We start from the raw sequence: 18,326 nt of genomic DNA, 5'->3' as shown, positions 1-18,326 counted from the left end.
GCGGCAGTCAAACGTTCATAGCACTCACACTGTTACTGGGGGTGTTTTTTGGTTAATGTGACACACAGTAAGTACTCGTGTCACCATTCGTGTACCGGAGTCACTATCCTCACGAGGAACTCACTGAACATCCTCTCGGGCTAGGGTTCTAGTGAGCGGCAGTCAACCGTTCATAGCACTGACATTGTTACTGGCGGTGTTTTTTGGTTAATGTGACACACAGTAAGTACTCGTGTCACCATTCGTGTACCGGAGTCACTATCCTCATCACGAACTCATTGAACATCCTCTGGGGCTAGGGTTCTACTAAGCGGCAGTCAACCGTTCATAACACTGACACTGTTACTGGTGGTGTTTTTTGGTTAATGTGACACACAGTAAGTACTCCTGTCACCATTCGTGTACCGGAGTCACTATCCTCATGACGAACTTACTGAACATCCTCTCGGGCTAGGGTTTTAATGAGCGGCAGTCAACCGTTCATAGCACTCACACTGTTACTGGGGGTGTTTTTTGGTTAATGTGACACACAGTAAGTACTCATGTCACCATTCGTGTACCGGAGTCACTATCCTCAGGACGAACTCACTCAACATCCTCTGGGGCTAGGGTTCTACTGAGCGGCAGTCAACCTTTCATAGCACTGACACTGTTACTGGCGGTGTTTTTTGGTTAATGTGACACACAGTAAGTACTCCTGTCACCATTCGTGTATCGGAGTCACTATCCTCATGACGAACTCACTGAACATCCTCTCGGGCTAGGGTTTTAATGAGCGGCAGTCAACCGTTCATAGCACTGACACTGTTACTGGGGGTGTTTTTTGGTTAATGTGACACACAGTAAGTACTCGTGTCACCATTCGTGTACCGGAGTCACTATCCTCATGACGAACTCACTGAACATCCTCTCGGGCTAGGGTTTTAATGAGCGGCAGTCAACCGTTCATAGCACTCACACTGTTACTGGGGGTGTTTTTTGGTTAATGTGACACACAGTAAGTACTCGTGTCACCATTCGTGTATCGGAGTCACTATCCTCACGATGAACTCACTGAACATCCTCTCGGGCTAGGGTTCTAATGAGCGGCAGTCAACCTTTCATAGCACTCACACTGTTACAGGCGGTGTTTTTTTTGTTAAGGTGACACACAGTATGTAGTCAAGTTAGCTTTGGTGTACCGGAGTCACTATCCTCCTAACGAACTCACTGAATCCAGTTCCACCTAGGGTTGTACGGAGTGACACTCAACCATTCGTAGTACTGACGCTGTCACTTGCGGTGTTTACGGGCCCTGTGACACAGAGTATGTAGTCAAGTTAGCTTTGGTGTACCGGAGTCACTATCCTCCTAACAAACTCACTGAATCCAGTTCGAGCTAGGGTTGTACGGCGCGACAGTCAACCATTCGTAGTACTGACGCTGTCACTCGCGGTGTTTACGGGCGTGGTGACACAGTACGTAGTGAAGTTTGCTGTTGGGTACCGGAGTCACTCCTCTTCTAACGAACTCACCGAATCAAGTTCGACCTAGGGTTGTACAGAGTGACACCGATGCAGTATGGCAGAAGTCGCACTATGAATTTAGGTTGTTTGGGCTGAGTGTGTACTCAGTTCATCATGAAGCGTACCGGATTCACTATTCTCCTGATTTTATTACTAGAGTCACTTCTTGTCTTAAACTACTATTGTATGCATAACATTAAACGGTTTTGTTATTAAATATCTATATTTATATAGTATTCAAAAAATTATTGTAATCTTGATTCCAACGATTGATACGTTAATATAATCTTACAAAAATTATTGCAATATTTACTCCAACGAATAATATTTTAATGAAATATTAAAATCGTATTTAAAAAAATATTGAGTTTTCATTATTAGTAAACATCCTAATTTAATTTCTTATTCATTTGGCCACACATGTTTATTTGGACATAATATTAGGATATTTGTTGCTACATGTGATAACAATGGGAACAACATTTACCTTATTTAAATACATAATTTTTGTTTAGCACAGTGAACCAATTCAGAACAAAACCGAGCATGCATATTGGTTCGAATTACGTCTTCCAAGGAAAAGTTAGTAGGGGGTTGGGTTTGTTGATATTACGTTTTTCAAGGGATTGAAAAAGTCAAATAAATAGCTTTAGGTTATTTGTAGCCGTACCTAGGGTTATATTAATTATTATTTTTAAATTTTTGTGAAGACTACACTCAACAATCACATCCACAAGTACTATATATACCCCTCTACCTCTCCTTACTCCTTCACAATTTCGTATTGTTTTCTATCCTAGACAACTCACTCCCTATATGTAGACGTGTGTATAATATATTAAAAAAATACATTATGTATTGTTGTTGCACCAAAGTGAAGATGTGTAAACAGAAGGATTGGTATGCACTGCAACCGTGTGTTGTAGGTGCATCAAGGGAATTTCAGCAATTCAATCAATCATCTCATAACAAATTTCGGTAATAACTCAACTCTTTATATCTATTTATTTCAATATTATATTATTACAAATTGTTTCTTAAAAATTTTATGTATGTGGTACATGTATATTCAGGAAATGTTGACGAAGGTTTGGGATGGGTGGACTAGGGTGGAGGGAACTACTTCCAAAACGGCCACCCAAATATGTCATCCTACCGAACCTTAACCTCCCGAGTGGACAAGGCCACCGAGGAATGAGTGTTATAATATTTGACACAACGGTGCGCCAGACCCTTGAAGAAAAGATATGCGGGAGGCAAATGTCAGCGTTTTTTACAGTCTTAGGTCAAATTGCTTCCTCATGTAATAAGAGTCCCGATGTTATAGTATATGTACAAATTCATCTCAATACAATGTATGTTTACAGTATCAAATAATAATGATAATTAATCAATTTACGTACTAAAATAATTATGATAATTAATTGGTTGCATAATTTGTCTTTTATTTTTATTTGACGCTCAATCTGAAGATGTACATGGTTAACTGGTTTATATTAAATCCACTAATAAACAATACCAAAAATTAAACAACCGTATTTTACGGTATCTTGTCCCAATCAATGAGATATTAATTAATTATTAAAATCATTTTTTTTTAAGAAAACTGTACTAAAAAATATACATACAATATTTGACTTAGATCAAAAAAGTAAATAGTACTATATTACTTGATTTTATTTTTAATAAATTCTGTAATTTTATTAAGAACAGAATTAGTTAAATAATTTAATTATAGTAATAACAGATTTCTACGTAATTTTTATTTTAGGTTATTCAAGTGGATAGTACAACCTACTGATTTCACCGTATATGGAGTGATAGGGAAATATTATTAAAATGTTTATTATTTTAAAATACAAAAAAGGTCTTCCTCATTTATTTAAATTCGTTTTTTAGGGTTTTGAAGGATTTGTTGTTTACTTTAAGTGTTGAAATTATTATTTTATTATAAAAACGTACTTGGCTGAGTTTTACATAGTTATATGTCACATCATATGTACTGTAGGAGATTTTATTAACATAAGACAAAAATTAAGTTTCATTGATATTAACCCAGTCAAAATTCAAAATGTATATTTAAATTAAAACATTATTTTCATTCATATTGACTTCAAAGGTTTGTATATTTAAATAAATATTTTTTATTTTATTAAAGAAGGTAATACATCCTACACATGTCAACTGATTATTGGAAATTAGTATTCCAAAACAAACTAATAACAATTATTTTTCTCACAAATTGTACTAATTTCTTACACGTACAAACTGAACCAAACCATAACAAAACCGGTCAATAGGTTGGTTCAAATTACGTCTTTCAAGGAAAATTTATTAGTTGGTTGGGTATGTTGAACTAACGGTTTTCAATGCATTGACAAAATCAGCTTTGTATTGGTGTCATATCACCCCATCTTTAGCCGTTCCAGTTTGTATTAATTTTTTTTTTTAATTTTTGAAAAGACTACACAACACAATCACATCCACAAGTACTATATATACCCCTCTACCTGTCCTTACTCCTTCACACCTCAATTTAGTATTGTTCTCTTTCCTAGAGAACTCACTCCCTTCCTGTACACATATGTGTAGGGATAATATATGAAAAAATAAATTATGTATTGTTGTTGCACCGAAGTGAAGATGTGTAAACAGAAGGATTGGTATGCACTACAACCGTGTGTTGTAGATGCATTAAGGAAATTTTAGCAATTCAATCAATCATCTCATAATAAATCTGGGTAATAACTCAACTATTTTTGTTTATTTATTTCAATAGTATATTATTACAAATTGATTCTTAGAAATTTTATGTACGTACTACATGTATATTCAGGTAATGTTGACGAAGGGTTCGGATGGGTGGATTAGGCTGGAGGGAACTACTTGAGACGCCGCCAAATATCCCATCCAACCGAACCTACCCAACCTCCCGCAGTCCACAAGGCCATCGGGGGATGAGTGTTATCATATTTGATACAGCCGTCGGTGCGCCAAACACTGGACCAAAATCGACACGCGGGGTGGAAAACTAAAGTCTTGAGTCAGATAAAGCATCATGTGATAACAGTACCGATATTATAGTATATCTCAATACAACCTACATTTTTCAGTGTAAAAAACATCCTAATTAATTTATTTTGGGATAGAACTATGTTATGTACAAATTCTGTTCTATTGTGTATGTCTTTGTAACTGTAAACTTAAATTTTATTTGGAATGGAACTATGTTGACCCAATATGTGCCATTGAGTTTCACTATTTCCAATAAGTTATGAACAACACTTGCAATGTCAGATTTTAAAAAATAATTCCATAATAAAATAAGTGGATGAGCTAGGGTTTTCAAAGTAGATCGTACACCCTACTGTTGTGACCTTATACGGATTAATGGTACAAAATTAGTAAAATAATGACATATAATTACTATCAAGTAATTAGTAATACCTTCGAAATTATTAATTATTATTTTTAAATATTATTTCATTTGAAATTTGAACTCACATCACCATTTGGTTGGATTTTCCAAATGCCTTTTTCCAATGCATTGACAAAGTCATCTTCATTGATAGGTTGTACAGTCTAGTCAAATCAGGTTTTAAATGAAAATATTTAATATTAATTTTACCAACACGGATTCATAACATCTTCATGGTAATGGTAGTTGGGTGTTCACTTTTAATATTGGAAATTTGTAATGTTTAATACTTTATTGTAATCAAGATGTGAAAAATTGTAATGTGGTTCCCACAAATTAATTAGCAAATATATTTGGGACGTATTTCAATGTACGGCAGAAGCTGGATCTCCCATATCTCAATAAGTTCAAGTTTGAAAATAACGTACATCAATATATGTGCACAGTACTTGACACCGTAAATACAGTACGGTGCAATTATGTTTACTCAATATTTGAATTTAATGAGATAATTAGAAGTTTTTGTCAAATGTAAACTATAATTTCGTACATATTTATTCGCAAAATACTTAATTTAATACAGTTTCAACCATTTCCTATTTAGGAGTTGTACTAAATTTGGACTACTACCCATTCTTAATAGTCCACGTTCTTATATTGTTGGGAATTATTTCAAAATTGTCCAAATATTGTAATCTTCTTAACCAAGTATGGACTATTTCCTCTAATTTTAATTTCTACATACTCACTAAAAAAACCAATTGTTGTCTTATCAATATTTAATTTTCTGTCTACGTCCCACAGTGTACTCACTGACGTTAAATGGAATATTTCCTATACTTTAAATAACGTACGTCAGAGATGTCACAGTGTAACGTCAAATCAAACTCAGTACATGCAGATCTCATGGGATTCCCTGATTTGAGTTAATTAAGATACTATATGCAAACACGAAACCTACGTATATTACTTAAGGAGATTTAATATTTGTTGGGCTCTAATATACTAATATCACATTTTTGTTATTAAAATTTGGACAAATGAATTAGGTCAGCTTTAATACGATAGTAGTCCCTATGATAGTATTACCCAACAAAATTAACAAAACTAAGTTAATTAACTATGGTAGTGGTCCAAAACAGAACAATAATGATAGGTCTTGCCAGCTGGCATGTGTGAGGGTTTTCTCTCAAATTTCGTACGTCTGGTTCTACGTTGACGGCTTCTTGCGTTTGAGATTTCACGTACCGATCACTGCGTTTTCACTGGTGGAGGTTGTTGTCGTATGTGTAGCTTCCTCCTTCTTATTTTCAAAGGTTCTCAGAGTTCACTGCTGCGTTTTGGATCGATTTTCTCACGGGTTCTGGGTTCTCTCTGCACCTGCGCGCGACTGGTTTCTTGCGATTGGGTTCTCGGTTCTATTTGCTGCGTTTTCATCGGTGGAGCAGGGAGTCAAAGGTATTGGTTCCCTCGTTGATCTTCCTAGGTTTCCAGAAGCGTCAAGATTGTTTCTGGGGTTGCTTGGTTGCGTCGAGAGTGTCTTCTCCTTCATCGCCGGTTCTTGCGGGTTCAGCAGAGTTCTGCGTCTTTGGGATTGCGTCGGAGTGTAGATTGTGTTGTTGACTGGTTCTTACAACGGGGTCTGCTTGGGTGCGTATTGAGAAGATTATTGTGTGTTGTGATTATTGTTCTCGGTTCTGTTGTTTTTTTTTTTTTTTTTTTTGGTTTAGATGGCTTCGTCGAGTAGAGTCATGGATGATATGGAATTTCAGTATGGGCATATAGAATTAGATGATGAGGAAGAATGTGGTTTTGAGATTGAGGACGATGTTGAGGAAGCGGTTCTGGTGGACGATCGTTGGTGTTTGGTGGGAAGGTTCTTGAATGCGAGATCGATAGATTTTGACGCTATGAAACATACGTTGGCTGGGTTATGGAAGCCGGGCAAAGGCTTGTTTGTCAAGGAATTGGGGCCGAACCTTTTTCTATTTCAGTTTTACCATGAGATCGACATTAAGCGTGTTATTAATGGTAGTCCTTGGACTTTTAATAGGCTACCATTGATATTTGGTAGAGTTCCACGAGGTGGAGATCCGAAAGCTGTCAAACTCAATCAACTGGATATGTGGGTACAGATTCATGGCCTTTCTACGGGATTTATGACGGAGAAAATTGTCTCTACAGCTACAAACTACATTGGCTCCTTTGTTTAATCGGATCCTAAGAATTACAATGGTCTTTGGCGGGATTATCTCCGAGTCAGAGTGACGGTAAACATTGATGTCCCATTGAAACGACGAATGAAGCTTAAGAAAATGGGTGGTGAGTGGTTTTATGCCAATTTTAAATACGAATTTGCTCCGACGTTTTGTTTTATCTGTGGTTTGATAGGTCATTCAGAAAACTTTTGCCCTAAGTTATTTGATACACCTGAGGATGAGATTGTCAAACCTTATGGGAGCTTTATGCGTGCGCAACCACGAAGGAAAAATTATCTATTGAGCTCTCAGTATTTGCGTACGGGTACGGAGGCCGATGAGCAGTTTGACCATGCATCCCCGGTGCGACATGAGGAGGAGGATGAGCGACCAGCCATGCAAACTGGGAAGTTACCTTGCTTGGAGTTTGAGAATAATTCCCAGTCAAAGGTGATTGATGATATTCCAGATTTGGTGGAGGATGGGAATATTCCTCTTAATGAAAATTTGAACCATAATGGCAACAAGATTAATATTTCCAAGTCTAGTGTCAATGAACGAGGAAAGTCAGTTGTGTTTGGAAATCATGTGCCAAGCGGGAAAGGTCAATCTTCACTTTTCCTTGGTGGAATTATCGGTCCACATGGAGGACAAGGAGGCCGTGGGCCTTCTACTGAGTCCAAAAGAAGGCGTCAACATGAAGGGGTTGGTGGGCCTGACTATGTTGATATGGAAGCGGAGGATAGTGCTGATATGGATGTTAATGGACTCTCAAAAAACGAGTTCGAGGTGGGTTCTGGTTTCCAGGCCCACCGGGCATTATGAGTACATTAAGTTGGAATTGTCGTGGGATGGGCAACCCACGGGCGATACAATTCCTATATGATACTGTAGCCCATACCAGATTATATCTTTTTATGTGAAACTTTGTGTCGTAAGGATGTGTTGGAGCGAGTTCGAGCTAAGTTGAAGTTTGAAGGTATGTTTGCGGTTGATGCATGTGGTAGGAGTGGGGGGGTTGCTTTACTATGGAGAAATAAGGAAGACGTCAAAGTGTTGAACTATGCCACGAATTTTGTGGATGTGGAGGTGCGGCCTACTGATGTTGGGGAGTGGCGTCTTACGGGGTTCTATGGGGAATCTAAGAGAAGTTTGCGAGGGGCTTCTTGGGAGCAACTCCGGACGTTGGCTCGTGGAAACACTCTTCCTTGGTGTGTAATTGGTGACATGAACAATGTTTTATCTCAAGAGGACAAAAAAGGGGGACATCCCTATCCTAACTGGTTAGTTGACGGCTTCCGGGACACTATTCAGGAGTGTGGATTAATTGATTTAGACATTGTCGGACATCAGTTCACTTGGGAGAAAAGTCGGGGAACCGATAATTGGATCGAGGTCCGTTTAGATCGTGCTCTGGTGACAGACAGATGGCTCCAACTGTTCCCACGGGCTAAACTTATTAATCTCGAGGTATCTTCTTCTGATCATTGTCCCATCTTTCTTGATTTGGCTCGCCATAATATAGCTTCCGGGAGTCGCAAATTTCGCTTTGAAAATTGCTGGCTTCGGGAACCTCTGTGTTATCAGATGGTAAAGGAGTGTTGGGAGGAGTACAATCTAGCGGGTATCCAAGAGAAAATACAACGGTGTGGGGAATCTCTTTCGGTTTGGGGCAAAGATTATTCGGGTAATTTTGCTTCTCGTATAAAATATTGGAAGAAGGAGGTGAGGCGGTGGAAGCAAGGTAGGGATCCCGATGCTATTTCTAAATATAAGGAAGCTGAGACAGAACTTTTTGAAGTTCTTACTCAGAAGGAGGTGTTTTGGCGCCAAGGATCTAAACAATTGTGGCTTCAGGAGGGGGATAAAAATAGCAAATTTTTCCATGCAACGGCTTCTTCTAGGCGCCGTATGAATGCTATTGATAAACTCCAATGCGAAGATGGAAGTTGGGTTGACTGGGAATCGGGTCTATCAGATGTCATGTGTTCTTACTTCCAGAATCTGTTTACTAGCTCCAACTGTACTATGGATGATGTTCTTGATGGGATTTCTGCTACTGTGACTTCAACCCAGAATGACTCTCTCTTGCAACCTTTGACCGATGAGGAGGTGAAAGATGCTCTATTTCAGATGCACCCAGATAAATCCCCTGGACCCGATGGCATGACTCCAGGTTTTTATCAAAAGTGTTGGGCAATTGTGGGTAATGACGTCATCAAACAGGTCCGATCTTTTTTCTTATTTGGACAGTTGCCTGCTGGTCTTAATCATACTAATTTAGTGTTGATTCCTAAGAAGAAAAATGCCATTACTATGGGTGACATGCGCCCGATTGCTCTTTGTAATGTCCTCTACAAGGTTTGCTCCAAGGTTCTAGCTAATCGGTTGAAGCATGTTCTTCCTGCAGTCATTTCAGAGAATCAGAGTGCTTTCATTCCCGGGCGTCTTATAACCGATAATATTATGATTTCGTTTGAGGTAATGCATTATCTCAAGCGGAAAAGAGCTGGAAAGGAAGGTTATATCGCTCTTAAGCTTGATATGAGTAAAGCGTATGACCGTGTTGAGTGGCTTTTTCTTAAGAATATCATGCTAAAAATGGGCTTTCATGCGCGGGTGGTTGATCTCATTTTACATTGTGTCTCAACGGTTTCGTACACTATTACTCATGGGGGTCGTGAGATGGGGCCAATTGTTCCTGGAAGGGGTATTAGACAGGGAGATCCGCTCTCTCCTTATTTATTTCTTTTGTGTGCTGAAGGATTTTCTTCTCTCATAAAAAGATTTGAAGCTCGGGGAGCTCTTCATGGTTGCCGTGTGTGTAATGGTGCCCCCATAATTTCTCATATGTTGTTTGCGAATGATTGCTATATCTATTGTAAGGCTATTGAAAGGGAGGCTCGTAGTGTTCTTCTTCTGCTTCAACTATTTGAACAAGCCTTAGGTCAGTGTGTTAATTACTCTAAATCTACTATTTTCTTTAGCCTCAATACAACTTCGGCCTCTAGACAAGATATGTGTAATCTTCTTCGAATGAATGAAGCTCCTGAAAACAGTTTGTATCTTGGCCTTCCTTGTATCATGGGTCGTAATAAAAATGCTATTCTTGGCTTCTTGAAGGATAAGATGCAGAAGAGAATTCAGAGTTGGGAAGGTCGCTTGCTCTCAAAAGCCGGAAAAGAGGTATTGATTAAAACAGTGGCTCAATCTCTTCCTACATATGCTATGTCTGTTTTCTTGTTGCCGGTGGAAACCTGTAATAAGCTAGAGGGTATGATGAGCAAATATTGGTGGAGTTCGGGATCCAATCAGAACCGTGGGGTAAGTTGGGTGAGTTGGAGGAAGCTGTGCCGCCATAAGCATCATGGGGGGCTTGGTTTTCGAGACTTAAGGGATTTCAACTTAGCCATGTTGGGAAAACAAGCTTGGAGGTTAGTTACAAATGCTCATTCTCTTGTTAGTCGGGTATATAAGGCCCGATATTATCCTCAGGGTTCTTTTTTGAGTGCTTCTCTTGGGCCGAATCCTAGTTTCATATGGAAGAGTATTTTTGAAACGCAAGCTTTGATTAAGGAGGGAGCTCGTCGGGGGGTTGGTCCAGGTACGAATGTTAGTGTTCAATTTGACCCGTGGCTTGCGGATGAGTCTCAACCGTGGGTTACTTCTAGAGCTACTGGTATGGAGACGTGGACGGTTAATAATCTCATGGTGGTAGGAGAACGGGCTTGGGATTTAGAGGTGGTTTCAGATATATTCAATGACCGAGATAAAGAGATCATCATTCGAACTAACATTGATCAGGAGACTCCTATGGATACTTGGTATTGGCATAAGGATCTTTATGGATTCTATACTGTGAGGGAGGCATATCGGTTGCTGCACCATTCAGAGATCACTAATACTAGTGAGTCTGAGATTAAGATATGGAAAATTGCATGGAAGCTTCATGTCCCTCCCAAAGTGCACCAACTTATGTGGCGTGCTTTATCTGGTTGCTTGGCTACTAAGGTTCAACTTACCACCAAACATATTCCTCTAGACCAAGCTTGTCCTATGTGTAACCAGGTGACTGAGACAATTTACCATTTGTTGGTGCAATGTTCTTTTGCACGGTCTTGTTGGCATCTTTCGGTTCTAAATTGGAGTCATACGCCTATGGAGTCTTTTTGGGATTGGTTTAGCCACATTCTGCTACAACACTCATCCACGGCCCAGGAAGAATTGCTCATGGTTCTTTGGGCGATTTGGTATGCCCGAAATGAGGTGGTTTGGCGGGACAAATCAATGTCAGCGGCGGAGGTTATTCTATTGGCAAGAGTAGTCCTTAATCAATGGAGAAATGCTCAACAAAGGAGAATGGGGTCTCTACTTGTTCCTACGGGTTCAAGAGAGGACTTTATGGGAAAGATTAAGGTTAATGTCGATGGTGCAATCTTTGCAAGTGATGGTCGATTTGGAGCGGCAGGGGTGGCCCGGGATTCTCAGGGTCGATTCATTGAAGGCTTCACAGTTTTACGAGTGGGGTGTGTGGATTCGGCTATGGCTGAATTGGTAGGGGTTAAGGAGGCCTTGAGTTGGATAAAGAGGAAACATTGGGGACCGGTTGACCTTGAAACCGATTCTTTGGTTGTCGTCCAGGCAGTCCAAAGCACGGTGGAGATACCTTCTCCTTTTGGCCTTCAGGTGGCGGTTTGTCGTTCTCTTTTAGCCGATTTGCCGTTAGTCTCAATTAATTTTGTTAAACGTTCTGTAAACAAAGCTGCACATTGTCTTGCTCGTAGCTCTTGTTTGTATCCAGATCGTATTTTTAGTGAGGATGATGTTCCTCCTGATTTTCTTTCTATTGTAGTGGTTGAATCTTCTTATTAATAAAGTTACCATTTTCCTTCAAAAAAAAAACTATGGTAGTGGTCCCAACAACGATTATGATGTGAAATTTTAATAAATTATTGACTACTGAAATGAGTGGATGTCACATCACATTTTTTATTTCACCATTTAAACCATGTACTTATTATTTGAAGATGGTGATGTGACATTTGTATTTTTACTTTAATTCTGAAAATTATTATTTAAATCATAAAACCGTACGTACTTTCCTTTTTAATAGAAAAATGTCACATCACATAGTACTTTCCCGATATTACTTAGATTTTGTTTGGATTTGATTGACCTTCTCCTTCTATTAAAATTGGTTAACTAAATGGGTAAATTGGGATTTTTGAGATTGTCGTAAGTGGATATTACCATTGTCAAAATTTATTAACTATTAAATGATTTAATTGGGAAAAAAAAAATCCATTATTATTACATGAACCCAATCAGGTGTACATCAACCCACCAAACCACTATATAAGTAAAGGTTAGGTTATACAAACTAAGCATTTTTTTTGAAACCCCGTTTTACTATTTCCTAAATCAAATGGACCCTTACCAAAACTTCAACCCTTTTGAAACAAGTCCTCCAAAATCCCCACCGCATCCTTTTTCTTCCACAAGACCCGTAGGTACACCGTCACGGAGTCCAAGACTCCGTTCAGCCTCCATGTCAGGATGTCCTAACTGTGCAAGGCTCGAGTCTGTTCTCCACGAACACGAAAAACTTATAAGGAAGGCTCATTCACGAGCCACGGAGGCCAAGCAGGAGTCGTACAAACTGGCGGAACACCTGTACCATACAGCCCACGCCATGCAAGAAGCCAACACTTCAAGACAAATATTAGAGGGTATCATGGATGACATTCTCGACTACACCGAGGTGTCCATACCCCACTACCCACTTCATGTAAAACAAGAATCACCAAACACTACTCCAAGAGAAAGTCCTTCACGACCAAAGTCCCCGTTCAGAGACAATAGCCCTCCGTCTCAACGGAAGTTCCCTCAAGTTATAGAACTTGATTGAACATCCGTTCGGTTTCAATCGTGGTATTTTATATATATATAGTGTATTTTTGTTACAACTCATCTCATATGGCCGTTCTATCAACTTTTTGTTAGGCCATTTAAAGAGATTGAAGAACTTACCTCCATTATATATATAGTTGTATGTAACTCTACTATATTATTTTAAGTCTATTTTATTTCTGTTTGCAGTTGTGATTTCACAATGATTCACTTCACTTTTAATTCCACAATTAATTAATGAGGAAAGTGACATTAATACTCCAAAATAAACCAAAGTACAGATTTCATAACAAATACTGATAGTACATTATAGCATCAAAATATAAAATAACATAACTTGGACACTAACACAGTGCATCATTTACTGTTTTTTGGAGAAGTATCCACTCCTCCTTTGTCCCCAACTTCTATATCATCTCCATTTCGGTCGTCACCTTTGTCAGTCGAATCTTTCACATTGTCCTGTTCGGGTGATTTATTTGCACCAGAGCATTCACCCTCATCAAACAGTGAGCAAACAGAATTAAGGATAGCCTCTTCATCATTATCATCATCAGAATCCCACATGCAGGGAAACTCATTAACACAGCAAAGTTCTCTAACTTGCTGCCCATTGAAGCATTGTCCCGTCTCTCCATGTAGACATAAAGCAGAGAAAGCTTCTATGAAAGATTCATAACGAATTATTTTTATGGACGCATCAGAAGTAGTGTTTTTGCTTACAGCGTCTTCGTACCTACTATAGATACCTTCATTTGGTCCATTAAAAATAACCCAGTGTGGACCTGAACTCATACTTGATATGTGTAATGCTAATAACTAAATTACAAGTTAATTTCTCTATAAACTTATGCTGGATTGGAAAACGTCTCAAGTGTGTTATATAAGTCGTGGAGAATAACCCTATAGTACGTTTTTTACTTAGCTGTACTCTATTGGGATGTACTCCATTGGGCACATCTGATGTGTCAAAAGAGGGGTGGTTAAATTTCTGAATTACACAGTTAAATACACGTGTAGGCGTACGTAGTATGGTCAAATGTCAACATTATTCATCAGTCCCGTTTTCCCAAAAAAACCTAATGTACTACGGTACTGTTCTAACGTACAACGACGGTTTAATTCATAAGAAGATGTAGGTGAAGGGCCCATTAATATCAGCCCAACATATATAAATGCCCAACATATATAAATGGGAGAAACTACCCATTGTACTAAAAAATGTCATCACTTCATACAAAAAAAAAACATCCTTACTTTTCAATCTTTATTTTCCACAAATAAAAAAATGTACTATTACTTTTTTCCTGACGTACGAAGTGGTTTAATTCATTAAAAAAGGTTGGTAAAGGCCCATTCATATAAGCCCAACAATTGTAAATGTTACCACCAACCCATACAACTCAACAAAATATCTAAACCCAAAAATCATACAATAACCTTATTTTCCAATTAATTTATTCAAAAGTAAATGTAATTGTACTATTTTACTGTTCAAAAGTACGAAGACAGTGGAATAGAGTTTCCAATATTTCAAAGGCCCATTAATATCAGCCCAACACACTTAAATGTGATCACCAACCCATATTACTCTACAATCTGAGGCATTCAATCTCATAAAATCTAATTTAAATCGACTCACCACTATCTTTCCCTTACTCTTCATCTCTAATTCTTGGATATCAATAACAATCGAACACTGTAACTCCACTCCAGTACATTAACGTCGAAGGAACAATTGGTTACTTATCAGTAAGTCCTTTTTTTTTATCTTTCTCGAAAACCATTCTTTACCTATTAACTTTATCATTTAATTTGTTAATTCAAACAGATACAATATGGAGGCCGAGTCTCAAGCAGAGAACATGAATGAGGAACAAACATACGAATGGGAAAGCATAACAGCAGAGCTAAACATCACAAAACCAGTGAATGAGATTCAAATATGTGACGTCCTAGGCAAGAGTCTCGACAAACTGGGAAAATGGGAAGCATTCTACGAAATGTATGCGAAACGGATGGGTTTCGGCACAAGAAAAGATGATGTACGACGTTCTCACGGAGTCATCGTAATGCGCAGGTGGGTTTGTTGTTCCGAGGGTTACAAAAGAATCACAATAACGGAAAGACAAAGAAAAAAGAGACCTCATGATGTCACTAGAACCGGATGTCAGGCAGCATTACGTATTTTACTCACACAACCGTCTAACACTTGGAAATGCAAAGAGTTCAGCACAATACACAATCACGACCTCGCTTCATCAAGTGAGGTACAATTTTTGAGATCATACCGAGTAGTGTCTGATGGCTTACTTGCCCAAGTTAGGTCGATGAACTCAGTTGGAATTAAAACTGCCAACATAATGTCTCATGTTGCTTTGCAAAGTGGAGGTTACGAGAGAATGCCATGTCAACTTCGAGATGTCTACAACAGGGTTGCTGGTGCCAAGCGAGAAGAAAAGATAGAGACGGACTCGGAAGGAGCGTTGGGATTTCTTGATTGTCTCGCAGAGAGGGATCCAAATTTCTTCGTTGTATATCAGGTGGACGAGGAGAATCGATTGGCTAACTTATTTTGGGCAGATGGAAACTCACGTGTCGACTATGTGGCTTTTGGGGATGTACTAGGGTTTGATACCACCTACATGACAAATGAGTACAATAAGCCTCTCACTGTTCTCATTGGCGTAAACCACCATTTCAACACATGCATCTTCGGGTTCGCTCTCCTCCTCCACGAGAAGCTTCCATCCTATCGTTGGCTACTTCAAAAATTTCTCGAATGCCATGGAGATAAGAAGCCAAATGTTGTAGTTACTGACCAAGATGTGGCCATGAAACAGGCCATCATGGAACACATGCCTGATGTTACACACCGTTTATGTGCTTGGCATCTCAATACAAATGCTTCCAAAAAGGTTAAAGATCCGATCTTCTTGAAAAGATTTAAAGATCTAATGTACAACTACTACGAGGAGGAGGATTTTGAAGCAAGATGGTTAGACGTCGTCGAAACCCAACAACTAACAGATAATGAATGGTGCCAAACAACATTCGACACAAGAAAACAGTGGGCAGAAACTTATTTAAGGGGTTCATTCGTTGCAGGAATGAGAACCACACAACGTTGCGAATCGATCAACTCAGCCCTAAAAAATTTTTTAGAGAAGAATAATTGCTTGCGTGAATTTGTAACAACCATAGATATGACAGTCTCAAAGCTCAGACACAACGAGACTGCAAATGACTTCAAAAGCAGATGCACTCGACCTCACCCACCTAATCCTACATGCTTGACCACGTACTACAACCAATGTGCTGAATTCTACACAAGAACTATGTACCACAAGGTTGTTGAGCAGCTTGATTTAGAGAATAATTATTTTGTCATAAGTCAGGAGCAAGAAGGAGAGTGGCAGATATACACCATTGGAAAGTTTCAGCATCCGGAACTCCGATACCGAGTTCATTACTGTGAAGGCCAACGAGCACTACACTGTAGCTGCATGCTATATGAAAGTCAGGGGTACCCTTGTAGACATTTATGGGCTACAATGAAAAGATTAAACATCAAAAGAATACCTAATACTCTTCTCATGAAGCGATGGAGCAAATCCGCGAAGACAAATCTCCACCTACATTTTAACCTCCCGGCACAAGAACAACAACACATTTATGAGATGGCTAGGTTTGGATCTCTCAGCTCATTAACTTATAACTTCACTTTCTATGCAGCAAAAACAGAGGATTCGTACACGCGTGCAAAGGAAGAGATTGAACGGCTAACTCTAATGTTCAAGGAAGAATTTGAGATGAGTTCCAATCCAGAAGGACAGACGCCACAACCTGGAAGATATCGTAACAACCCCAACATTATTAAAGACCCTGAAGTTGTGAGAACAAAGGGTACGGGAAATCCAAGGGAAGGACCGAACGGGGAGCAGATCCCAAGAAACTCAAGACATTGTCGCATTTGTCGCTCATCAGGCCATGATTATCGGCGGTGCCCAAACCGTCAACAGAATACTGGATCTCAGGGGCAACAGTCAGCACACAATCAACCAACAACTGACTCATTCAATGAACACTCCAACGCGTATTTCCCTGAACCGCCTTCCTCCACACAAGAATCATACTATGGTCATTCATATATATAACTAGCTATTTTTAACCGTTGATGTTTTAAGGTTTATGACTCTAGTTATTGCTTCAAAAATTCTACATTTATATACTTCATGTTATGTTTGCCGTGTTTAAGGTATTTATCTCAACAAATCTCAAATTTATAATTAATGAACAAATAAATTATTTTACCCAAGAAAATTCAATCTTATAAGGTCAAAATTTCCATACTAATTAATTTTTTATACACAATAATAAAAATAAAAATAATACACCAACGTAAAACTCAATATATACCAACACATAATTTCATAATTTATAACAAATTATTCTTAACAATGTACTACGAAAGAAAAATGAATGTACTCTGTACCTGATATTTTGTACTCAGTACGTGATATTTTGTACACTAATTTTACTAAACAGCATGCATAAACAATTAATGTACTCGGTACGTGATATTTTGTACTCAACTACAATTCCAAAATTACATACATGATGTAAAATAACAAAATAACCCCACTCCGACAACATGGACCCACTGCCTACAGTATATTTGTACAATTAACTGCCACGAACAGTAAAGCTGTTGTACTTTTTTTTTACTTTAACTGACGTGAACAGTAATTAAATTGTACCTTTTTATTTTTTAATTAAAAATACAAATTTACAACCGGTTACCAAACCTAGAATAACCGGTTGCCAACTTAATTAAATAATTAAAAATTATAACTATTCTAACGTGGGACCTACCTGCCGTACACGGATTCCAATCCGTGTTTTGCACATATGGGCACAAAATCGGCTGCCTATAAATATATATATATATATATATATAGAAAATTTAGGCTTGAATTGGATAACAATTTTAAATTGGATATGTAACCTATGTCTATATAACTAGAGTATACTCAACTCTCAATCTCTTGAATTTAAATTTTAATAATTAAAAAAACATGCAAAAATACTGATTAATTATTCACAAGCATTAAGCCTAAATAATATAGATTGAAATAAAGAGGAAGAAATCAAAAGAGCTTCATAGAAAAACAAAATAGATCGAAAATTATAAAGTGACTCTATTAACCCTTACATAAGAAAATTAGTGTATAAAAATTATATTCATAATCATTGCATTCATAATTAAAAATAAGAACATAAACGAAATTAAAG

The 18,326-nt window shown here is 38.2% G+C and overlaps 2 protein-coding genes across 2 annotated transcripts; both read left to right on the top strand.

Annotated features, from left to right (window-relative positions):
- The first annotated feature begins 7,223 nt into the window (after positions 1–7,223).
- LOC133039127 (uncharacterized) lies at positions 7,224–11,993 on the top strand. Its single transcript, XM_061117949.1, has 2 exons — positions 7,224–7,910; positions 8,061–11,993. The coding sequence occupies exons 1-2, from the start codon at positions 7,224–7,226 to the stop codon at positions 11,991–11,993; spliced, it is 4,620 nt and encodes a 1,539-aa protein (XP_060973932.1).
- A 2,876-nt stretch (positions 11,994–14,869) lies between these two features.
- Positions 14,870–17,188, top strand: LOC133039126 (protein FAR1-RELATED SEQUENCE 5-like). The gene has a single exon (XM_061117948.1). It carries the CDS (start codon positions 14,870–14,872, stop codon positions 17,186–17,188), a length of 2,319 nt encoding a protein of 772 aa, XP_060973931.1.
- Positions 17,189–18,326: the final 1,138 nt, after the last annotated feature.

Source organism: Cannabis sativa, chromosome 6 (assembly GCF_029168945.1).
Source record: "Cannabis sativa cultivar Pink pepper isolate KNU-18-1 chromosome 6, ASM2916894v1, whole genome shotgun sequence".
NCBI classification, from domain to species: Eukaryota; Viridiplantae; Streptophyta; class Magnoliopsida; order Rosales; family Cannabaceae; genus Cannabis; species Cannabis sativa.
The sequence above is the reverse complement of the archived record's forward strand: the minus strand, read 5'-3'. Positions and strand labels throughout refer to the sequence as shown.

Excerpts from the sequence above, each read along its gene's own strand:
- LOC133039127 (XM_061117949.1), top strand. The coding sequence starts at position 7,224 with ATGAAGCTTAAGAAAATGGGTGGTGAGTGGTTTTATGCCAATTTTAAA. Across the intron at positions 7,911-8,060 it reads TCTCAAAAAACGAGTTCGAG|GATGTGTTGGAGCGAGTTCG; the intron begins GTGGGTTCTGGT and ends TTGTGTCGTAAG.
- LOC133039126 (XM_061117948.1), top strand. The coding sequence starts at position 14,870 with ATGGAGGCCGAGTCTCAAGCAGAGAACATGAATGAGGAACAAACATAC.